Source organism: Podarcis muralis, chromosome 8 (assembly GCF_964188315.1).
Source record: "Podarcis muralis chromosome 8, rPodMur119.hap1.1, whole genome shotgun sequence".
NCBI lineage: Eukaryota > Metazoa > Chordata > Lepidosauria > Squamata > Lacertidae > Podarcis > Podarcis muralis.
Window position 1 is genome coordinate 3,732,332 of NC_135662.1, and position 24,827 is coordinate 3,757,158.

The 24,827-nt window shown below is 47.7% G+C and overlaps 1 protein-coding gene across 1 annotated transcript; it reads left to right on the forward strand.

Annotated features, from left to right (window-relative positions):
- Positions 1-8,506: 8,506 nt before the first annotated feature.
- LOC114600203 (lymphocyte antigen 6E-like) lies at positions 8,507-24,283 on the forward strand. The gene is made up of 3 exons (XM_028736047.2): positions 8,507-8,825; positions 21,260-21,379; positions 22,662-24,283. The coding sequence occupies exons 1-3, from the start codon at positions 8,774-8,776 to the stop codon at positions 22,868-22,870; spliced, it is 381 nt and encodes a 126-aa protein (XP_028591880.1). The 5' UTR covers positions 8,507-8,773; the 3' UTR covers positions 22,871-24,283.
- The last annotated feature ends 544 nt before the right edge of the window (positions 24,284-24,827 follow it).

A 24,827-nucleotide genomic window follows, 5' to 3' on the forward strand; every position in this document is an offset into this window, starting at 1 on the left:
GGACAGCGAAAATGGATTCTACATGCCCTAATGGTGGCCAAGAGACCGATACTGATGAACTGGAAGAACAGAGATCTGAGTCCCCTTAAACAATGGCTTGACAACATGACAATATTAGCAACCTATGAATGAGCTGCTTATAGACACAGACTTTCTTTGGGTAATCACAATGGAATAAGTTTACACAGAATATATTAGGTTATATTATTAGGTTATAAAATTAGGCTATTGACAACTATATGCGTATTAGGATAATAAGATTATACGCATCTGTCTATTAATATGTGTAAATGTAATTATTTTCCCTCTTTTTCATTCTCACACGCTTTCCCCCCTTTATTTTTCCTTTTGTCACGCTATCTTTTTAAAAGATGAAATCCTTCTAATAAAATATTAAATAAATAAAAACTTTGTGAGCTCAATGGAATTTTGGTGAAAAACGGATGGGGATTTTCAAGCCGTTTAAAGGGTCACAATTTTGCAGTCCAAGCTGCAGAAGGAGTTCCAAGGGGTTTGATGCTGTTGTAAGAAAATTGGGCTTGGCTTTTGCAGCCCAGCTCCCCGTGAAAATGTTAGGATTTTATGTAGCCGATGCTGGCTGGTGTGGTTAGTGTAAATCACATGAGACGCCTGAGAAGAGTGTGGGAACGGAAGACTGTCTTATCTCTTCAATTTTAGAGTGTTATTGGACTGCACTTTCGCTTTTCCTGTATGCTTTCTGTTTCTGCCAGAGTTTGGAGAACACAGACGTGATCATGGATTCTCTGTATATACAGTGGTACCTCTGGATGCGAACGGGATCCGTTCCAGAGTCCCATTCGCATCCTGAGTAGATCGTAACACGCGGCTGTGCGTCTGTGTGTGCGTGGATAGCGTTTCACTGCTTCTGTGCATGCGCGTAACATCATTTTGAGCGTCTGAGCATGTGCGAGCGGCGAAACCCAGAAGTAACCCTTTCAGGTACTTCTGGGTCGCCGCGGGACACAACCTGAAAACGTTCAACCTGAAGCAAATGTAACATGAGGTATGACTGTATATATTGTGAATACAGTGGTACCTCTGGTTACATACTTAATTCGTTCTGGAGGTCCGTTCTTAACCTGAAACTGTTCTTAACCTGAAGCACTACTTTAGCTAATGGGGCCTCCAGCTGCCGCCACACCGCCGGAGCATGATTTCTGTTCTCATCCTGAAGCAAAGTTCTTAACCCGAGGTACTATTTCTGGGTTAGCGGAGTCTGTAACCTGAAGCGTCTGTAACCTGAAGCGTATGTAACCCGAGGTACCACTGTAAAACGTAGTTTAGATCTACGGATGTTTCTATCTTCTTACTGTGTGATGCCAGAAGACTGGTGTGCACTTTTGATATGAGAAGTGTCCCCCCCCCCAGGAGAGTTTGCCCCTTTAGGTCTGCTACTGGTCAGAGATACAACCTGGTAACAGGAGGTAAAGGTAAAGGGACCCCTGTCCATTAGGTCCAGTCGTGGCCGACTCTGGGGTTGCGGCGCTCATCTCGCTTTATTGGTCGAGGGAGCCGGCGTACAGCTTCCGGGTCATGTGGCCAGCATGACTAAGCCGCTTCTGGCGAACCAGAGTAGTGGATGGAAATGCCGTTTACCTTCCTGCCAGAGCGGTACCTATTTATCTACTTGCACTTTGACGTGCTTTCGAACTGCTAGGTTGGCAGGAGCAGGGACCGAGCGACGGGAGCTCACCCCGTTGTGGGGATTCAAGCCACCGACCTTTTGATCGGCAAGTCCTAGGCTCTGTGGTTTAACCCACAGCGCTACCTGCGTCCCTTAACAGGCCGCAAGGCATTTTTTTGGATCTGTTGCAACACAGTGCCCCGCCCCCCCCAGCTTGCAAGGAGGTGAGGAGCAGCCCTGAGGTGTGTAACATCTTTCAAAACCTCAGGAAATCCGTCTCCTTTGACAGAAAGTTCACCACAAAGCATAACATAAGCATCACCAAAATGTCGGAAGGAGGAGTTACCCAGCGAAATGTGAGGACGTGAATTCCTGCTGTCAACCAAGATCCCTGTTTATGGATCTTCCCAGTCTGTCTGGTACATTTACACACAAAGGTGCTCTATTTGCTTTTGACATACACCTGTCAGACCGGTTTTCTGAAACTTGACCCAGCAAGGAATTCCTGCCTACGTGACTGGAGAGGGTCTTCGAGGTCAACCAGGGTTTAAAACACAGCTACCATACTGCTTTCAGGCCCCCTGTGCGGCTTCACCCATGTTTCATTGATAAATCAGTGTCTCTCATTCATAAAAAGAGGCAGAATAATCAAGAAACTCCCCTGCAGGCTGATTGACGTATAAAGAAAGTTCCATTGTACATCTGCAGGCAGACCCTCGCTGCAGCACCTCTGAGCAGTGCCAGATTTACGTATAAGCTAAACAAGCTATAGCTTAGGGCCCCACTCTCTTGGAAACCCCCTGAAAAAAGTAAAGGGGGGGTGTACATTTCCCAAATATAAGATGAAAAACAAATAAAATACAGTGGACACTCAGGTTGCAAACGTTTGCAACCCACAGTGTCCGCAACCCATAGTGGCGCATCTGTGCACACGCAGGTTGCGATTTGGCACTTCAGCACATGCGCAAAGTGCAATTTAGCGCTTCTGCGCATGCACAACCGCCAAAACCTGGAAGTAACTCATTCTGGTACTTCCAGATTTCGACAGTCCACAACCCGAAAAAACGCAACTGGAAGCATCTGTAACTCGAGGTATGACTGTAAAATCGACATACAGCAACAGTGTTGTGTAGGCTCCTCTGATGTAAGTCATGGGCTCCCTAAAATATCACGGGTTTGCTCATTTCTCATAGGGTGCCTACATTCTGCATGGACTGGTTGCAAGGCAACATGTGCAAATGGCTTTAGATACCTATTAGGTCCATAAATTATCATATGGCATATATTCAGCAAAAAAAAACCAGTGGCAATATGTTGTTGACAAAGGATAGCTGGACATATAAAGGGCCCCATTACCCTCAGTAGCTCAGGGCCTCATCAAACCTAAATCCGGCCCTTCCTCTGAGGGATTAAGATCTCTTTAAACCTTTCGGAAGTCTTGGGTGTGTTCTGCATGCTTCTTAGTGTTTTTGAACTTGTGGGTTGTGCACTGATGTGCATGCAGCCTAATATTATTATTTCCTGCAGCTGGGTTTGTTTTGAAGCATTCCACAGCTGGAGGCAGCCATTATTATGAATGCCAGATGTTGGAAACCATGGGAGAGGAGACTGATCCGTTGCTCGGATCTGTTTGTGGGTTTTCCGTGGACGCATCCAGTTGGCCACTGTGAGAAGAGGATGCCAGATTAGATGAGCCATTGACTGGATCCAGCACACTCACCTTATGTCCTTAGCATTACGAGGGAAGCAAACCTGCCTTTCAGAACAAGTAATAATTAAAAGAGTTTCAGCGACGTCACAACCCTCCTTCCTGAAACCTCCTTTCCAAAGTTGTGTAGGGAACCGAGCCCTTTGCTAGATTTCTTGGAAGGTTGTGTGGCCTTTCCCAGTGGTTCCAGAACTGGTGGCCATCCAAGAAAACCGAATGTGGGAAGATTCAGGACAGAGAAAAGGGCATTGTTTAACTATGGAACTCACTTCCCCATGAGATGGCTTTAAAACCAACTTGGAAGGCTTTTAAAAAAAAAATTACCATATTTTTCACTCTATAAGACACACCAGACCACAAGACGCACCTAGTTTTTGGAGGAGGAAAACAAAACAAAAAAAATATTCTGAATCTCAGAAGCCAGAACAGCAAGAGGGATCGCTGCGCAGTGAAAGCAGCAATCCCTCTTGCTGTTCTGGCTTGGGTGATAGCTGCGCAGCCTTGCATTCGCTCCATAAGACGCACAGACATTTCCCCTTACTTTTTAGGAGGGAAAAAGTGAGTCTTATAGAGCAAAAAATATGGTATTTGATTTTGCAAGTGTAAAATTATAACAATACCAAATACATATCCATATTTAGAGATTTCTCTGAATCTCCAGACTTCCCCAAATCCCCCTCTATGGGTCCTTTTGTCAACCTTTTCAACTGCATATTATTCCACAACTCACGTTTTATCTGTTTCCATATTGTCCATGATAAATGCTACACTACAAGTGTTATTAAAAACCTGCTAATGTTTTCATCGGCTTACAGCGGTCTCGTAAATAAATAATATTTTTTCCCATTCTTTATTGAAATTTTCGTTTTCTTGGTTCCTCGGCTTTCCGGTTAGTTTTGCCATTTTGGCGTAGTCTTAACAGCTTGGTTTGCCATTCCTCTCTGGTAGGGACTTTGTCTTCTTTCCACCTGAGCAAAGCTAGAGGGCCACGGATTATGACCGCTTGCACTTGGAGGTTGCAATAATTGTTAAGCTCTAACTTAAAATGATTTTTTATTCATAACAAACTTAATAATGCAAACACATTGGCATTTGGCAGTAATAAAAGTTCCTTTAGACTCATAATGAGCAAACCAGTGATATTTTAGGGAGCAGGCTAACAGGCGGGGAGGCCATTAGTTACATCATGAGAGCCAGTGTGGTGTAGTGGTTAAGAGCGGTAGTCTCCTAATCTGGGGAACCGGGTTCGCTTCCCCACTCCTCCACATGCAGCTGCTGGGTGACCTTGGGCCAGTCACACTTCTCTGAAGTCTCTCAGCCCCACTCACCTCACAGAGTGTTTGTTGGGGGGGAGGGAAGGGAAAAGGAGATTGTGAGCCGCTTTGAGACTCCTGAAGGGGAGTGAAAGGCGGGATATCAAATCCAACTCAACTCTTCTTCTTCATCATCATCATCATAGGATCCTACACAACACAAAACACTGTTGCTGTATGTAAGTTTTATTTTATTTGTTTTTCATCTTATATTTTGGAAATGTACATCCAGGTTTTTTCCCCTTTAATTTTTTTGGGGGCCCCCAACAGAGTAGGGAGGGACGCGGGTGGCGCTGTGGGTAAAAGCCTCAGTGCGTAGGGCTTGCCGTTTGAAGGTCGGCGGTTCGAATCCCCGCGGCGGGGTGCGCTCCCGTTGTTCGGTCCCAGCGCCTGCCAACCTAGCAGTTCGAAAGCACTTCCGGGTGCAAGTAGGTAAATAGGGACCGCTTACTAGCGGGAAGGTAAACGGCGTTTCCGTGTGTGGCTCTGGCTCGCCAGAGCAGCTTCGTCACGCTGGCCACGTGACCCGGAAGTGTCTCCGGACAGCGCTGGCCCCCGGCCTCTTGAGTGAGATGGGCGCACAACCCTAGAGTCAGTCAAGACTGGCCCGTACGGGCAGGGGTACCTTTACCTTTAACAGAGTAGGGCCTGAAGCTATACAGTGGACACTCGGGTTGTGAATATGATCCGTGCTGGAAGCACATTCGCAACCTGCAACGCCGCGTCTGCGCATGCGCGGGTTGCGATTTGGTGCTTCTGCGCATGCGCAAGCGCCGAAACCTGGAAGTAACCCGTTCTGGTACTTGCAGGTTCTGCACGGTGCGCAACCCGAAATCGCACAACCCGAAGCATCTGTAACCTGAGGTATGACTGTACAGTGGTAGCTCGGGTTACAAACACTTCGGGTTACAGACTCCGCTAACCCAGAAATAGTACCTCGGGTTAAGAACTTTGCTTCAGGATGAGAATGGAAATTGCGCAGCAGCAGCAGCAGCTGTGGGAGGTCCTATTAGCTAAAGTGGTACCTCAGGTTAAGAATGGTTTCAGGTTAAGGACTGACCTCTGGAACGAATAAAGTTCGTAACCAGAGATACCACTGTAGCTTGTTTAGCATATACGTAAATCTGGCACTGGCTATTAGCCATGATGGCTCTGCTCTACCTCCACAGAGTCAGAGAAGAAGAAGAAGAAGCGTTTGGATTTGATATCCCGCTTTATCACTACCCTAAGGAGTCTCAAAGCAGCTAACATTCTCCTTTCCCTTCCTCCCCCACAACAAACACTCTGTGAGGTGAGTGGGGCTGAGAGACTTCAGAGAAGTGTGACTAGCCCAAGGTCACCCAGCAGCTGCATGTGGAGGAGCGGAGACGCGAACCCGGTTCCCCAGATTACGAGTCTACCGCTCTTAACCACTACACCACACTGGCTCTCAGAGGCAGTTGCTGGAAACCACAGGAGGGGAGAGGACTCTTGTGGTCGGATTCTCCTTGATGGTTTCCCATAATGGGTATCTGGTTGCTGACTGAGAGAACAGGATGTTGGACTAAGTGGTACCTCTTTATTGTTGTTCAGCTGATCAGCCCCCCCCCCCGCTATGATTACTCTTGTTTGAATTCTCTTTTCTGCTTTTTTTTGTTTGCTTTGAAAACCCTCACTTATACAGTGGTATCTCTGGTTGCGAACGGGATCCATTCTGGAGGCCCGTTCGCAACATGAGAAGAGCGGAACCCACAGCGGCGCTTCTGCACATGCGCATGATGTCATTTTGCACTTCTGCGCATGCGCATGCGGCGAAACCCGGAAGTAACCCTTTCCGGTATTTCCGGGTCGCCATGGGACATAACATGAAAAACGTAACATGAAGTGGACGTAACATGAGGTAGGACCGTAATTAGTCTTGTTCTAGGATTGCATCTTCTGTTCTTATAACAGGCCAGGAGATTACAGGTAGTCACTTGAATCCTTTCCCAACTGATGGGCAGTTTGTTTTTTCAGGCTCTGCTTGCGATAGGAGGTCCATAGCTTAGAGCAGGGGCCAGCAAACTTTTTCAGCAGGAGGCCAGTCCACTGTCCCCCAGACCTTGTGGTGGGCCGGACTATATTTGGTGGGGGGAAATGAACGAATTCCTATGCCCCACAAATAACCCACAGATGCATTTTAAATAAAAGCACACATTCTACTCATGTAAAAACACACTGATTCCTGGACCGTCTGTGGGCCAGATTGAGAAGGCGATTGGGCCGCATCCGGCTCACGGACCTTAGGTTGCCTACCCCTGGTTTAGAGGCAGGGCATCTGCCTTGAATGCAGAAGGCCTCAGGTGCAATTCTTGACATTTCCAGCTGGGATGGGGGAGAACCCCTACCTGAAAACCTCCTGCCAGTTAGTATTGCAGAGAGAGAGAGAGAGAGAGAGAGAGAGAGAGAGAAGGAATACTGAGCCAAATGACACCAGTGGAATAAGGCACTTTCCTGTAATCCTGTTCTGATTTTTTTTAAAGAGAGAGGCAATGTGGTGTAATGGTTAAAGTGCCAGACTCTGACCCAAGAGACCCAGGTTTCAATCCCCACCGGTCCAAGAAGCTCACTGGCCTGCAGCCTAACCTGCCTCAAAGGGTTTAGGGAAGGTTTTAATGTTTGATATATTGCGGTATTTTAATATTTTGTAGGAAGCCGCCCAGAGTGGCTGGGGAAGCCCAGCCAGATGGGTGGGGTATAGATAATAAATTATTATTACTATTATTATTATTGGACGTGCCGATCAGAAGGTCAACACCTTCAGAATAAGTATCCAAAGGAGACTTGGTGGCGCTGTGGGTTAAACCACAGAGCCTAGGACTTGCCAATCAGAAGGGTGGCGGTTTGAATCCCCGTGACGGGGTGAGCTTTACCTTATTATTGTTATTATTATTATTCGGGTAAAACAGGAGCAGAGAACCATGTACGTCGCCTTGAGCTCTTGAGTATAAATAAATGCATACTAAATAATTAAACCCCCCAATGACCTGAGGACAGAATAGCTTTTGAAGCCCCTCCTAACATACTAACCTGCCTGGAAAGAAGGGCACCTTCCTACACAGGCCCTGCTTTATGTTCTCTTGCCATTCAACATAACCGTGGGATTCTGGCAGGGATTCCTCAGCTGCGGGCTGAACTAGATGAGCTTTGGGGGTCCCTTCCAACTCTACATTTCTACGGTCCTGTGGCCTTGGAAAAGGTGGCGGACTCTCCTTCGTCGGAGGCCTTTCAGCAGAGGTTGGCTGGCCTGCCCAGTGGCGTAGCGTGGGGGGTGCAGGGGGGGCCGGCCGCACCGGGCGCAACACCTGGGGTTAGGGCAAATCCACAGGTTAGGGGGCGCAAATCCACGGGTTAGGGGGCGCAAATCCATGGGTTAGGGGGCGCAAATTACTTGCCTTGCCCCGGGTGCTGACAACCCACGCTACGCCACTGCGCCTGCCTGGGTTTCCGGAGCCGTGGTTGCAAGGGGGTTGGGCTGGATGACCTTTGGGGGTCCCAGCCAGCCCTGCCATTCCGCGAGCCTGTGCGCAATTGCTCGCCCGCTGCGCTGCCAGAGCCCTCCTGCCCTTTCCCCTTCTCTGTGCGTCCTTGTAAAGTCACGCAACGCGTTTGGCCACACACCACCCTTTGAAATCCTCTCTCTCTCTCTCTCTCTCTCTCTCTCTCTCTCTCTCTCTCCAGCCCTGAATACAGACAAAATGAGGACCAGAGCTGGAAAGAGTGTGTGCCTCTCTCCCTCCCCTTTGTTTTTCCTCCATTGGCTGAATGTCCTACTGTTTTCGCCCTCATCTGCATTCTTTTCATCGCCTGCGAAGGAACTGGAGCAAAGCGCAGCCGCTTGGAATGTCCCTTTGGAGAGCTTTTGCGCCCTCCTCCTCCCTGTGGTTGATCCGGGATCCCGGAGAGTGGTGAGTGGCTGCAGAAACCTCCTCCTCAAACCCACACTTCCCTGACCCCTCCCCTGCCACCGAGCCCTTATACAGCACCCTCGACGCGAGCAGGCAGCTCCTAGCGCCATTCCTCTGATCCGGAGAGAAGCCCTTTCTGCTCACCTGCCCGCCGGCACCGCAAAGCGCACCATCACCAAGGATGAAGGCTTCCTTCGCCGCGCTGCTGGCAGTTCTGCTCTGCGTGGAGAGAGGTAAGACTTCTTTCTCCTACTTTGTAGGTTCGCCTAGCTCAGTACCGTCTGCACTGGCTGGCAGCAGCAGCCCAGGGCCTCAGGTGGGGGCCGTACAAGACCCACACCGCATCTGGAAAAGCTTAGACGTTTTAGAGTGGCGGCAACTTTGGAACTCCCTGCCTATTGCTATCAGGCAGGTGTCTCCCCTGTTTTCTTTCCACCTACTCTGTATTCTTTTCATCGCCTGCCAAAGACATTCTTTTTGAGACAAGCCATGCCAGATGTTTAGGAAGCTGGTATGAGTTTTAATTTGTTTTCGTCTGTTGCAGTTTTAACTTTCGGCATGTTTGGAATCACGGCTGTAATTTTTTTTCCTGGGATGGTTTAATTGCTTCGCCTATCCCCCCCCCCCCCAACCACCTTGAGGCTTTTCCCTACAGTCAAGCGGTGTGCAAGTTTTATGAAATAAATAACCCGGAGATGCCAGAAACTGAACTTGAGACCTTCTGCATGCAAAGCAGATACACTCTGGCACTTTGTCCACTAAACAGACAATATTCTAGTCCTCACGGTGATGATGATTCATTTACAGTCCATCTGACTGTGTTGCTCCATCCACCCTGAGCAGCTTCCAGTTAATTAAAACAGGGCTGGTAGCTATAGACTCATAGACGAAGAACTGTAGAGTTGGAAAGGGGACCACAAGGATTATCTAGTCCAACCTCCTGCAACGCAGGAATCTTTTTGCCCAATGTGAGACTTGAACCCACAACCCTGAGGAGTCCCATGCTCTACCCACTGAGCTGATATTTAGGACTATGTAGGAAGCTACCTTATACCAAGTCAGACCATTACACGCAGCATGGTCTCAACTGATGAGCAGCGCCAATTGAACCAGGGACCATCTGCATGGGGTTGGACTAGATGATCCCCAGGTGTCCCTTCCAAAAATTCTGTGACTCCATGCAGAGCAAAAGGGGATGGCCCTTCCCAGATAGGAGCTCGGGAAGCTGCCTTGCACTAAGCCTGGGAACCTTTGTCCCTCTAGCTCCGTATGGCAGCCTCTCACTTGGATTTCATCTCAAGCCCCACCTAGAGGTCTCCAGCCTGGGACCTTCTTCAGCTGTTTGGCCATTGCCCTTCCCTTCTTCATTTTCCTAGCCACGTCTAGATGAAAACTGGCGGAGAGGCTGCCGTTTCGTTTTGTGTTGCTTATTCGTTACTATGATCTCATTCGTTAAATTTATGGGCCCGAAGATCACGGATGCGTTTATAACTCACTATTTTCGCTGAAATCATAGAATCATTAAGGGAACCCCCCTGCAATGCAGGAACAGGCTGTCCCATGCGGGGAATCGAACCTGCAACCTTGGCGTTATCAGTACCACGCTCTAGCCAACTGAGCTATTCAGGCTGATATTCATTTTTCCAAGGAGCATGAGGTGGTGTTCATGGTTCTCTGCCACCCGACGCTCCTCATTTAATCACCACAACAACCTTGTGGGGTAGGGTTCAGGACACAACACCCCTGTGCTCCCTTCGCTCTAAAAACCAGCTCTGATAGCACCCCACAGATGTCCACACACCCCTTCTTCACCCCCTCCCACCTCCTTGAAAGTCTCTCTCAGGCTACACTGTGTCCTTGAATGCCCACAATGCCTCCTGATTGTCCAGATAAGAGAGGGGGCGGGCAGCCAGGCGTGTGTCGAAACCCGAAGGATGAACCAGAGGGGAAATTGGCATGCATTTTGCCCGTGGCCCTGCCCAACGCCAGCATGCAGCCTTCAAAAGGTTTTCCAGAGGCAAATGTGGGCTCCGGGTTGCAAAAGGGGCCCTAGCCCTGTCCATGGGAACAGGATAAGCTCAAACAAAGCAGGCAGCTCAAGCCTCTGGAAGACAATAAAGCCACACCCTGGATTGTTCTTTGTTGTCCGAAGAAGTGGAGAGATGACTAAGAGGTGCCTGTTTTCAGTTAGGAGTTATGAGGTCAGCTGAGACATCAGCGGTGATGGGGAGGGGGTTTTCTCTGCCATTATGTCGGCAGTATTTTTCCTGCTCCAGGCGGTGGCGTGGCTTGCAATGAGCTCATCGCTTGTGGCTTCAGGGCTTGGCAAGGATGGTTGGCTTGGCTTGGGTGGGTTGAGGGTGCAGGGAGAATGCAAGTCCTCGACTGAGCACACAGAAACATCATTCCCTTCCTTTTCCATGTACTTTTCGGGACCACAGATCCTCCGCTAAACAGCTTGCGGCGAAAGAATCTCAGCCAAGCCATATAACATAGATTGCACGTTAAAAAAAGATTCATAAAATCTATCTGCAGCTTGATCATAGGAAAAAGCCTCAGATAGACCTCTATGAAGTTATCACTAAAAAAATCAGCAACCATAATTTAAAGCAAAGAGGAAGTTTAAACCACAATGGAATAGATTGAAACAAATTAAAACAGAGTACAGACTTTCTAAACATCTCAGTAGGCTTGTCTCAATGCAAATGTCTTCGGCCAAAAAGAAAACATTGGAGCCTGCCTGATATCAATAGGCAGAGGGTTCCAAAGTTGCCACACTGAGTTCAGGTGGGGCAATGCGTGAAATTGATTCCAGTTTGTTTAATAAACCCAAGGCCTGGTTGAAGAGGAATATTTTCGCCTGGTGAAGCTACCAGTATGAGTTTGACCAAACTGTGGGAGGCAGTGGAAGACAGGAGTGCCTGGCGTGCTCTGGTCCATGGGGTCACAAAGAGCTGGACATGACTAAACAACTAAACAACAACAACAACAACAGTCTAAACATATTCAAGGAAGGCACCAGGTGAGCTTCCACGGGGAGATCATTCCACAAATGAGGAGCCACCACAGAAAAGACCAGTACTCTTTTTGCCACCCTCTTCTGAAGGAGGCACACGAAGAAGGGTCTTGGAGGATGATCTCAGGATCTGGGTAGGTTCATATGGAAAGAGGCGGTCCTTGAGGTATTGATGTCCTGAGCCGCTTAAGGCTTTATATAGGTCAAAACCAGCACTTTGAATTGGGCCCGGAAACTAATTGGCAGCCAGTGCAGTCGGACCAGGATCGGTGTTACATGTTCAAACCATCTTTCCTCCGTGAGCAACCTGGCTGCTATATTCTGCCCCAGCAGAACCGTCTTCAGAGGCAGCCCCATGTATAACACATTGCAGTAATCCAACCTGCAGGTTACCAGAGCATAGATGACAGGAATTAGGCTGTCTCTGTCCAGATAGGGACGCTGGTGGCGCTGTGGTCTAAACCACTGAGCCTCTTGGGCTTGCTGATCGGAAGGTCAGTGGTTCGAATCCCCACGACGGGGTGAGCTCCCATTGCTCAGTCCCAGCTCCTGCCAACCTAGCAGTTCGAAAGCATGCTGGTGCAAGTAGATAATTAGGTACCGCTGTGGCGGGAAATTAAACAGCATTTCCATGCGCTCTGGCACCTGTCATTGTCCTCTGTGCGCCAGTAGCGGTTTAGTCATGCTGGCCACACAACCCGGAAAAATGTCTGCAGACACGAAGTGCAAGTAGATAAATAGGCACTGCTCCAGTGGGAAGGTAAACGGTGTTTCCATGCGCTGCTCTGGTTCGCCAGAAGCGGCTTAGTTATGCTGGCCACATGACCCAGAAGCTGTACGCCGGCTCCCTTGGCCAATAAAGCGAGATGAGCGCTGCAACCCCAGAGTCAGCCACGACTGGACCTAATGGTCAGGGGTCCCTTTACCTTTACCCATCTGACTGGGTTTCCCCAGCCACTCTGGGCAGCTTCCAACCTATACGAAAACATAGTAAAACATCAAACATTTAAAACGTCCCTATACAGGGCTGTCTTCAGATGCATTCTAAAGGTTGTATAGTTACTTCTTTCCTTGGCATCTGATGGGAGGGTGTTCCACAAGGTGGGTGCCGCTATCGAGAATGCCCTCCCTCCTTGAGAGTTTCAGGTGGCAGGTGGCATATGCTGTGCCCCACATGCCCTTCAACTCCTCCTTGCTGCTTCTTATCACCAAACCTCTCTCTATCTCACTCTCCCACTCTGTTCTCATGAACACCAGTTGTTGTTGTTTTGACATCTCCACAGCACCAAGCTCCAAACAGGTGCTCATTAAGCCCTGCAATTGCCGTCTGAGGTGTGCTTCTTGCAAAAACATCTGCCCACAGAGCTCTCCTGCCCAGAGCAGGCTTGCTGATTGAGCAAAGACATCGCTCTTGTTTTGGCTGTCCTCGAAGAACGACGTTGAGGAAATAGTTGGTTTGGGAGCCGGTCTAGGAAAGTGAGGCCTGCCCAAGGGGGATCCTGCTAACAGCAGTGTTGTATGGCTTCACACTTCCTTGGGAGGTCAGAGGAGAATTCTCTGTTTATAGGATACTTTTCTCCCAGGGAAAGCACTGTTCGATATTGGCCAGGCACATTGGCCAGATAAAGCAGTTGGTCCCTTACCTTTCCCGCCCCAACCTGGCCACCGTGATCCATGCAACGGTCACCTCCAGGCTTGACTACTGTCATTCACTCTACGTGGTGCTGCCCTTGAAACAGTCCCACAAACTCCAGCAGCTGCATACACAAATATGCACATTAGGAGAAATTTGCACTTAAAACGCTGATGAATTTTCATGAAGGCTTTAAAGAAAAACAGTCTAATAGTTTTCTGATGTGAACTCCTGAAAGCCTGGATTTGCATCTATCCATATGAATGAGCATATTTGGGTCAAGGGCCTGTTTAAGTACTTTGCAACACCCCTTGTATGTAGCAAGGCCGGCACAGCGCCGTGGGAAGTCAGGGCAAACTGGATGGGTCAGAGATGTTCCCATAGCTTCTTGTGCTAATGTGCTTCGGAGGAAGAGCAGCTGCCTAGAAAAACGGGGCTTGGAAGCGCTGGATAGGTTTCACTGTCCTTTGGTAAAAACAAAACAAAACAGGACTGATGTGAGAGCAGAGAGCGAGTTAACCTGTGGAACTCACTGCCACAGGAAGCAGTGATGGCCGCAGATTTGGATGGCTTTAAAAGAGTATTGAACAAATCCATAGAGGGAGAGAGGGCTACTGATGGCTACTAGCCAGGATGCCTATGCCCTGCCTCCACAGTTGGAGGCAGCGATGCTTCTGAACAGGGCCGGATTGAGGTTTGATGTGGCCCTCAGCTACTGAAGGTAATGGGGCCCTTTAGATGTCCAGCTGTCCTTTGTCAACAACAAATTGTCACTGTTTTTTTGTGTTGAATATATGCTATATGGGAATTTATGGACTTAAGCTAAAGGGACCCCTGAACGTTAGGTCCAGTTGCAGACGACTCTGGGGTTGTGGCGCTCATCTCGCTTTATAGGCCGAGGGAGCCGGCGTACAGCTTCCGGGTCATGTGGCCAGCATGACTAAGCCACTTTTGGCGAGCCAGAGCAGTGCATGGAAACACCTTTTACCTTCCCGCCGGAGCGGTACCTATTTATCTACTTGCACTTTGACATGCTTTTGAACTGCCAGGTTGGCAGGAGCAGGGACCGAGCAACGGGAGCTCACCCCGTCGCAGGGATTCGAACCACTGACCTTCCGATCAGCAAGCCCTAGGCTCAGTGGTTTAGACTACAGCGCCACCCGCTTCCCTCATTTATGGACTTAATAGGTATCTAAAACCATTTGCACATGTTGCCATGCAAGCAGTCCATGCAGTATGTAGGCACCCTATATATAAAGATAAAGGGAACCCTGACAATTAAGTCCAGTCGCGAACGACTCTGGGGTTGCGGCGCTCATCTCGCTGAGGGGGCGGCCATTTGTCCACTTCTGCAGACAGTTTTCCCAGGTCATGTGGCCAGCATGACTAAGCCGCTTCTGGTGAACCAGAGCAGCACACGGAAATGCGGTTTACCTTCCCGCTGGAGCGGTACCTATTTATCTACTTGCACTTTTATGTGCTTTCGAACTGCTAGGTGGACAGGAGCAGGGACCGAGCAACAGGAGCTCACCCCGTCACAGGGATTCAAACTGCCAACCTTCTGATCTGCAAGCCCAAGCAGCACAGTTGTTTAACCCACAGCGCCACCCGCATCCCATCCTAACATGGCGGTTGAGGTCAAGGTGGCGGCTGCCCCTCTGCCACCGCCATCGCTGCAGCATCAACGTCCCGAACATGTATTGTTTTTTTATTTAAAGTGTCCCCGGATTCATTGAAAAAAATCTGGTACCCCTAGACTAGGTGATCCAGCAGCTTCTTCTCATGTTATTATAACTCTCAAAAATGACAAGGATTCATAGGTACAGTGGTGCCCCGCAAGACGAATGCCTCGCAAGACGAAAAACTCGCTAGATGAAAGGGTTTTTCCGTTTTTTGAGTCGTTCCACAAGACGAATTTCCCTATGGCCTTGCTTCACAAGACGAAACGTATTGCGAGTTCTTGCGAGTTTGTTTCCTTTTTCTTAAAGCCGCTAAGCCGCTAATAGCCGCTAAGCCGTTAATAGCCGCTAAGCCGTTAATAGCCGCTAAGCCACTAATAGCTGTGCTTCACAAGACGAAAAAACCGCAAGACGAAAAGACTCGCGGAACGGATTAATTTCGTCTTGCGAGGCACCACTGTATTCTTACAAAGCACAAACCAAAGGACAGTGTTTTCTTTCCCTCCCTGAGCTTTCGGAAACAAATGATGCTCTTTCGCTTCATGCAGAGTTACAGCAAATCTAATCTAATCCCCTGTGAGTATTTGTCAGTGTGGCATGTAAACTTCTGACTTACACAAGACCGTTCCGCAGAGAGCATGGCGCCCGACCTCTTTTAACTTGTTGAAACATTCAGCCCTGGAAAGGATGGTGTGTGATTCGAAAGTTCACGCACCACATTTCAAAACCTGGTTTGTCTTAATTAATAGATTTGTTTGGCATTCCTGTGGGCTTTGTCCTAATCGCGTTGCGTCCACACCCTTGCTTAATTACCAAGTGATGGCGCCGAGATGCAATGATGAATTGCAGTTGCGGAATGACCATCAGAGCTCAAACAACTTGCACTGTGGTTGCAGATTGCATCAACTGCTCTCGACTGCCATGCTTTTCTCTTTTTTAAAAAATATATTTTTATTTAAGAAACAAATTATCAATCAAGATAACCATTTACATTTTTCCCCTCTCCCCCCACCCCAAGAACTTCCCTCAGCTCCCCTCTCTGGTTTCTTTGCACATATTGTGCTCTGCATATTATAAAATTGTACATACCATTGCCTTATCTATCATGTTTTTAACTAAAAAATTGCGGATGTTTATTCAAAACCTGCCAAGGAGTCCAAATCATTTTGTTGTCTGCCATGCTTTTCAATGAGGGACATTCTGCGTGAATCGCCCTGTGAAGAGCCCACGAGTGAAATAGACGGGGCGTTGTTAGAGGGGAAAAGAGTGAGCTAAATTAAATTTAACTAGCTAAATGAACTACTTGGTTTTTTTTTAATAATATTTTATTAAGTTTTAACAATAAAAAATTCCAGAACAACAAACAGAAAAAAAATAAAAATAAAAACACAAGAAAAATATAAAAACACAGAAATACAAAGTTACAAAATACGAAAATACAGACATTTAACCTAAAAAAGAAAAAGAAGAAAAAGGAAAAAATACACGAAAAAAGAAACAAAAATCCCTCTTTTTTAATTTCTCATCTTTGATTGACTTATTTTCCTGACTTCCTCACGCCTCCCTTTTTTGTATCCCTTTTTAAAAAAATTGGTTCAGCAATTTCATATCCTATTAATTTCTCCTTAATTAAATGAACTACTTGAACTACTAAATTAAATGAACTACTTGACTCTTACCTTACCAGGAAGTCCTAATAACTAGATTTCCTCCAGAAAGAAATTCGTCCTTAAAGAATAATCGAATCACAGAGTTGGAAGGGACACCCCAAGGTCATCTAGTCCAACCCCCTGCAATGCAGGGAACTCCGCTAAAACATCCCTGACAGGTGGCCAGCTCACCTCTGCTTAGAAACCTCCAAGGAAAGAGGGGCCACCCTCTCCCGAGGGAGTCAAACGGCTGCCAAACAGCTCTTACTCCTCAAATAATTTTTTCATTGAGGTTGATATAGCGAATGGCAAAGATTTAACTGGATGATTTAATTTAAAGGTTGAAGATTAAATGGTATTATTCTTTATTACCCGCCCTTCGCTCCAAGGTCTCAGGGTGGGCTACAGCATTAAAACAATATTAAAAACAATTTTAATGTATTAGTTTATTCAATCTTTTGTAGTTTACATTACACACACACACACACACACACACACACACACACACACACACAGTGGAACCTCTACTCGTGACCACAATCTGTTCCAGAGGTCTGTCCTTATGGCAAATGTATATACTGTCTGTCTGTGTGTGTGTGTATAACTATATATATATTAAAAAGTTTATACAGTATACAGTGGACGCTCAGGTTGCAAATGTGATCCGTACGGGATGCACGTTCACAACATGCAGTGTTCGCAACCCGCGTGTGCGCAGTCGCGGGTTGCGATTTGGCGCTTCTGCGCATGTGCAAAGTGCTATTTAGAGCTTCTGAGCATGCGCGACCGCTGAAACCCGTAAGTAACCCATTCTGGTACTTCTGGGTTTCAGAAGTCCACAACCTGAGAAAACGCAACCTGAAATGGCTATAACCTGAGATATGACTGTATACATTTGCCATAAGGCAATTTTTTTTTAAAAAACACCAGCCAAAATATATTTTACATTAAAATGTACCAAAAAATAATAAAAGTGTGTGTGTGTGTGTGTGTGTGTGTGTGTGTATAAACACTTTTATTATTTTTTGGTACATTTCAATGTAAAATATATTTTGGATGGTGTTTTTTAAAAAAAATAAAAATATTGTATTAGTATATGTATTATTTCTGTGGTTGATGTGAGCAGGATCCTTGAAAAACAACAATGAACAAACAGTGACCAGCGTACTGGGAATCAGGGAAGCATTTTCTCTCAGCCAGATTGGCTAGTAGCCTTGGCAGCGTGTCAGGTTATTTCAGAGAGGACGCCAGGCCAAAGCGGTTTCATAATGGTTGAAGAGCATTATTGCCAAATGACATTCTAGAACAGCAGTGTGATTCACTGTCTAGGTTGGACACACTGCCACCTGCAGTTGGAATAGCAGTATTACAGCTAACTCTACACAGCCTGAGGATTGGCTCGGTTCCTTGAGCCATCTGAAAGGAGTTGCTTTGAGGGCTACTTACTGTCAACCTTCTCTTTGCATGTGGTATCATGCATCATATGTGAATCCTGGGGTGGAGGAGAGAGAGAGAGAGAGAGAGAGAGAGAGAGATGGACTGTGATGAAATAAGGTTCTAGTTAAGGGTCCATCGTTCAGTTACAAATCCTCCATTATTTATTCGATGAAAATAGGGATGTCCTATTTAATAATAATAATAATAATAATAATAATAATAATAATAATAATAATACCGTGTCCATCTGTCTGGGGTGGGGTGTGGCTTCCAACACACACACACACACACACACACAAAATTAAGCATTTTGTGCGACACCGGTGGCACTGTGGGTTAAACCCCAGAGCCTGGGGCTTGCCGATCAGAAGGTCGGCAGTTCGAATCCCCACGACGGGGTGAGCTCCCATTGCTCGGTCCCTGCTCCTGCCAACCTAGCAGTTTGAAAGCACGTCAAAGTGCAAGTAGATAAATAGGTACCGCTCCGGCGGGAAGGTAAACGGCGTTTCCATGCGCTGCTCTGGTTCTCCAGAATCGGCTTAGTCATGCTGGCCACATGACCCGGAAGCTGTACACCGGCTCCCTCGGCCAATAAAGCAAGATTACCTTTTAAGCATTTAAAAACTTTCTTATACAGGGTTGCCTTCAGATGTCTTCTAAAAGTTGTATGGTTGCTTATCTCCTTGGCTCTGAGGTCACATAGCCTCCAACATTTCTCTATTGAAAACAGAGGCGTCCCCTCCAACATTTTCCAGGTGAAAACAGGGACGTCCTACCATACCCTCCAACGTTTCTCCGATGAAAATAGGGGAAATGTGGGACATTCCAGGATCAAATCAGAAACTGGGGCAGCTTCTGTAAATCCGGGACTGTCCCTGGAAAATAGGGTCTGCAGTTACAGCTTGCTGGTATAATAAAGGAGGACACCTCAAGGTTTATACAATTCTTTCTGAGCGTTCGAAGCACAGAGCACGCATAATGACAGTAATCATTCAATACCAGAACCCTGTAATGTAGGACAGTATAATTATCCTCACATTTATTATTGGACATGAATAGGAGTGCACATCAGGCAGTATTTATATGTCCCAATTTAGCAGTGACGAGGTGTTAAAAAGTTTTGGGATTTGTAGGCATCGCATGCGGGCAATGCCCAACCACCAGCGCTATGAACTCATGAGGACTAGTATGTTTCACTCAAAAGGGAAGAAGGAAAGCAAGCAAGCAAGCTGAAAATGGACCTCAGTTTCAATAAGCCTGAGGATTTTGTGAGCGTTTGGTTGGACTGTGATGCCCTCCCCAAATAACCATCCCCATCTCAATTTAGCTCCCATAAGGGATGAATAAGACAGGAGTGCCTGGCGTGCTCTGGTCCATGGGGTCACGAAGAGTCGGACACGACTAAACAACAACAAAGAGATGAATTCATTGCGAAGTAGTTTTTATTAGAATTTTCTCAGTTTGTTTCCCTCTATATATGCCTTGGGGCGCTGGTGGTGCTGTGGGTTAAACCACTGAGCCCAGGACTTGCCAATCGGAAGGTGGGCGGTTTGAATCCCCGCGATGGGGTGAGCTCCCGTTGCTCGGTCCCTGCTCCTGCCAACCTAGCAGTTTGAAAGGATGCCAATGCAAGTAGATAAATAGGTACCACTCCGGCGGGAAGGTAAAGGCGTTTCCGTGCGCTGCTCTGGTTCGCCAGAAGCGGCTTAGTCATGCTGGCCACATGACCCGGAAGCTGTATGCCGGCTCCCTTGGCCAATAAAGCGAGATGAGCGCCGCAACCCCAGAGTCGGCCATGACTGGACCTAATGGCCAGGGGTCCCTTTACCTTTACTGTACTGTACAATAGATCAAACCTCTCCATTCTGAAGGTAATCAGCCCAGAGTGCTCACTGGAAGGACAGATCGTGAAGCTGAGGCTCCAAGACTTTGGCGACCTCGTGAGAAGAGAAGACTCCCTGGAAAAGACCCTGATGTTGGGAAAGATGGAGGGCACAAGGAGAAGGGGATGACAGAGGTCGAGATGGTGGGACAGTGTTCTCGAAGCTACCAGCATGAGTTTGACCAAACTGCGGGAGGCAGTGGAAGACAGGAGTGCCTGGCGTGCTCTGGTCCATGGGGTCACGAAGAGTCGGTCATGACTAAACAACTAAACAACAACAATGCCTTAGCTTGCTTGCCTGTGTCTCCCCTTATTCTCTTCCTTACAATCAACATTAAGAAGAGCTTTTTGACAGCAAGAGCTGCTAGACTGCAGAATGAACGACCTCGGAAGGTGGTAGACTCTCCTTCCTTGGTGGTTTTTAAGCAGAGGTTGGGTGGCCATCTCCGCCAAGCAAAGCAGTTGGCTCCTTACCTCTCTTGCTCTGACCTAGCCACTGTGATCCACGCGACGGTCACCTCCAGGATTATTGTAACTCACTCTACATGGGGCTGCCCTTGAGACTGACCCAGAAACTCCAGCGGGTGCAGAATGCCGCGGCGAGACTCCTTACGGGGTCCTTGCTGCAGGATTACATTCACCCGGTGCTATACCAGCTGCACTGGCTCCCGGTGGAGTGCAGGATCAGGTTTAAGGTGCTGGTTTTAACCTTTAAAACCCTATACAGCCTAGGACCCTCGTACCTACGGGACCGCCTCTTCTGGTATGTCCCACGGAGGACCTTATGGTCTTCAAACAAAAACATCTTGGAGGTCCCGGGCCACAGGAAGGTTAGGCTGGCCTCATCCAGAGCGAGGGCTTTTTCGGCTGTGGCCCCGATCTGGTGGAACGCTCAGTCCCAAGAGACTAGGGCCCTGTGGGACTTGACATCTTTCCGCAAGGCCTGCAAGACAGCTGTTCCACCAGGCCTTTGGCCAAGGCACAGTCTGACCCCCTCCTTTGGTAATCTTCACAGAACTCTAGCCCAATGGTTGCCATTAATTTGATTCAGAATTGATTTTAGAATGAATTTATTTTAGAATGTATTTCAATTAATAGATTGTGATTTTATGTAAACTGTGTTACTTTTATTGTTGTTAGCTGCTCTGAGCTCGGCTTCGGATGGGGAGGGCGGGATATACCGTAAATTATTATTATTATTATTATTATTATTATTATTATTATTATTATTATTATTAGCTGAGATTCCTGTGTTTTCAGGGGGTTGGACTAGATGACCCTCAGTGGCCCCTTCCTACTCCAAGCTTCTATGATTCCTGCCCCTGCTTTGCAGTCTTTACCTAAGGAGCGTGTTTTGTGTTCCATTCACAGTGGCATCGCTGACCTGCTTCCAGTGTGAGAACGAGGAAAACAATTGGAACTGCCTGAAGCCAAAGACCTGTGGCGACTCGGACAAGTACTGCGTCACCAAGTTTTTCGGTGGAGGCGTCGGTGAGTGCCGCGTAGCTTCGTCAACTTCTACCATTCTTGCCTTTTCTCTAAATTGAAATGTCCCAAAGGCGGCAACCTCTTGATTACTTTTACCTGGCCTATTTGAGTGAGTTGCCTAGGGCACAGACCTCAGAGGGGTGCAGTACTGACCTTTGAGGGGGCCAGTTTTACGCAGGTCCGATTTTGTTCTCTCTTACAAATTCCTGATATATTTTACTTTCATTTTGAAGAATGTTATCATTTCTATCAGTTTTTGGAAATTGAAAATTGGAGCCACCCAGAGTGGCTGGGGGTAGTAGTAGTAGAAGTGTGTGTGTGTGTGTGTGTGTGTGTGTGTGTGTGTGCAAGCAATCCTCAATCTTTAAATTAAATCATCCAGTTAAATCTTTGCCATTCGCTATATCAACCTCAATAAAAAAATTATTTGAGGAGTAAGAGCTGTTTGGCAGCCATTTGACTCCCTCAGGAGGTGTGGCCCCTCCTTCCTTAGGGGTGTGTGTGTGTGTGTGTGTGTGCAAGCAATCAACCTTGTTTAGGGCATAAAATAGCATTTCACCAGCCCAAGTCACACCTGTGCATTACAGGGTGGTATCGGCAGGCTCCCTTGTCCTTTAAAGCGAGATGAGCACCGCAACCCCAGAATCGTCTGCGACTGGACTTAATGGCCAGGGGTCCCTTTACCTTTAGTAATAATGGCTGTGCTCCTCTGAATTCCAGCTGCTGGGAACTACAGGAGGGGAGAGGGCTCTTGTGTTCGAATCCTGCTTGCGGGGGCAATAATAATAATAATAATAATAATAATAATAATAATAATAGTTTATTATTTATACCCCGCCCATCTGGCTGAGTTTCCCCAGCCACTCTGGGCGGCTCCCAATCGAGTGTTAAAAACAATACAGCATTAAATAGTAAAAACTTCCCTAAACAGGGCTGCCTTCAGATGTCTTTTAAAGATAAGATAGCTGCTTATTTCCTTCACATCTGAAGGGAGGGCGTTCCACAGGGCAGGTGCCACCACCGAGAAGGCCCTCTGCCTGGTTCCCTGTAACCTCACTTCTCGCAGTGAGGGAACCGCCAGAAGGCCCTCGGCACTGGACCTCAGTGTCTGGGCTGAATGATGGAGGTGGAGACGCTCCTCCAGGTATACAGGACCGAGGCCATTTAGGATTAATGCTGCCACCCTAGTTTTTAAATATTCTGAATGTTTGAACTGTCTCCTTGGGCAATCTTTATTTTAATATAAAAATAACTGGACCTCTTTCTTTCTTTCCTTCTTTCCAAGGTGACAACAAGAAGCAGTCCATCAGCAAATACTGCTCTCCCATGTGCCCCCAAGGAGGGATCGACCTTGGCGTCATGGCCTTTTCCATTAAATGCTGCGAGTCCGAGCTGTGCAACTTAAGCGGGGCTTCCGGCGTGAAAAGCAGCTCCCTGATCTTGGTTGCGGGCACCTTGGCCAGCCTGCTGTACATCTTTGGAGCCAAGTTGTAGATGCAGAAGGCGGGAAGGACTTCTCCTCCAGGGAGAAACCCAACCTTTTCCCCCACGTGCAAAACTGTGCTTTGTAATGCATGCCTGTTAACTTTATTCTCTGCCCAGAGCCGTCTTTCCCATTGGTGTTAGTGGTGCGTTGCGCCAGGGCGCCGGCCTCTCAAGGGCGCCCTTGAGAGTGGGGGAGCTGCGCGGCTTTGCAGGCAGCCTCCCTCCCATAGCTGCAAATGTTTTCCTTTTTTTAAAGGGAAATTCTCTTATTCCGAATAGGATTCCTCGCAAGAAAAGGGAAAAGTTGACAGCTATGGCCTCCCCTTTCCCTGCCTGCCTGCCCGCTGCGCCCCACATATATGGCGGACGGGCAGCTTTCCTCCCAAGCCTCTGCATCTGCTGAAGATGGCCCTGATCCCAGTGGTTATCCTCCTCCTGCTTCCTGGTGAAAGGTGGTGCGCAGCCTTCCTGGGCGCCCTGACGCCAGAGAGCACGTCCGCCAGCACGTTTTCCTGCTCGATCACCGCCACCATGCCGGGGATCGGGGCAGTGGGGGAGGCAGAGGACATTTCCCACCACTCCTCCCTTGTTTTGGAGTTGCAAGGGTGCCAGCGCTGGAGGGATCTTTGCACCAATGCGCCGGATATGCTTAAGACGGCCCTGTCTCTGTCCACACCGACTTGGAGCACTTTCTGAGTCAAGGAGCATTCATTCCACTGGCGCCACATCTACGGCCCGCGCACATAATGGACAGAGCAGGGATTACTCATGAGTAAGCCCCCTCTGGTCTCCTCAAGCTGGAAAGATGAGCTGCAGCTCAATGAGGAACATGGGTGGGTCGGTGGGTGCTTCCTCCTCACGAGTAGGCCCATTTGCGGGGGGGAAAGGCAACCTAGCCTCTTACTAGAAACTGGGGCAGCGAGTAAAGCAGCTTGTCGGCTTTCCCTACAGGTTGGTTTACTCCAGAGTAAACACCCATCGCATGCCAAGCTTGCAAGGATGATACGCCACATAATTATTAATCTGTATTTTTACTGTTGGAAACGGCTTGGGGGACAGTTAGCGAAAAGTGGTCTAAACATCTAATAAATACGTTAACGTACACATATAGATGGCAGGAACATTGTATGTTTTTTTGGGGGGGTGGGGAGGGTTGGGGAAAGTGCAAGAAAACCTCTTCGCGGGAACATATCCTGAGAAAAACTGCTAATATGGACAAGACACAGACTCCAGGAAGGATTTTGGGGGGTTGGCTTGGGAAGGGTAAGTATCTTCCCTGAAGAGTTCTGCCCTCTTGAGGCTCTGTTTATATATGCACAGCTTGGTTGGAAATAAAGAGATTGTGAAATAAATACATATAAATCCCTCTTGGGGAAAGTGTAGGCAGCCAACCTCAAATAAAAAAAATCAAAGCACCTTTAATTCCCAGATTTCTTTTCTTTCTTTTTTTAAAAAACACCCCTGCATCGTTAATTTTGCTTTGCATCACACCAGGAATGCTTGCAGGGCAATCCTAAATAGGTTTACTCAGAAGTAAGTCCTTCAGCTTTCAATGTGGACCAGGTTGGGCTGCTTAGGAAAAGCTGTTTTTCTCCACGGTGACCTGAGGACACGCAGACACTCTTGGCCCAAGGGAGAATCATGTTATTCAAGGAAATTATTCTCCTCTGGCATTTTATATTCTACACTGTTACGGAAAAATCTAGGTGCGAGGCTGCTCCGTCACCCAGCTGGTCGGGCAGAGCCTGTGGGTCCCTGCGGAATAAAGGGAGGAGTCCAGCCACCAACCGGAGCAAATAGCTGTAGACCAAAGTTTATTGCGCAACAGGTTCAAAGAGGAATTTTCAACCCCGAGGATGGGGTGACAAGGATTTTTAAAAGTTTCTATCTTATCCCAGCATACAGTTCATTAAGCATCATCACTACGTCATTGCTACATCAGAAAAGGGGAGGGTTATACATGGGA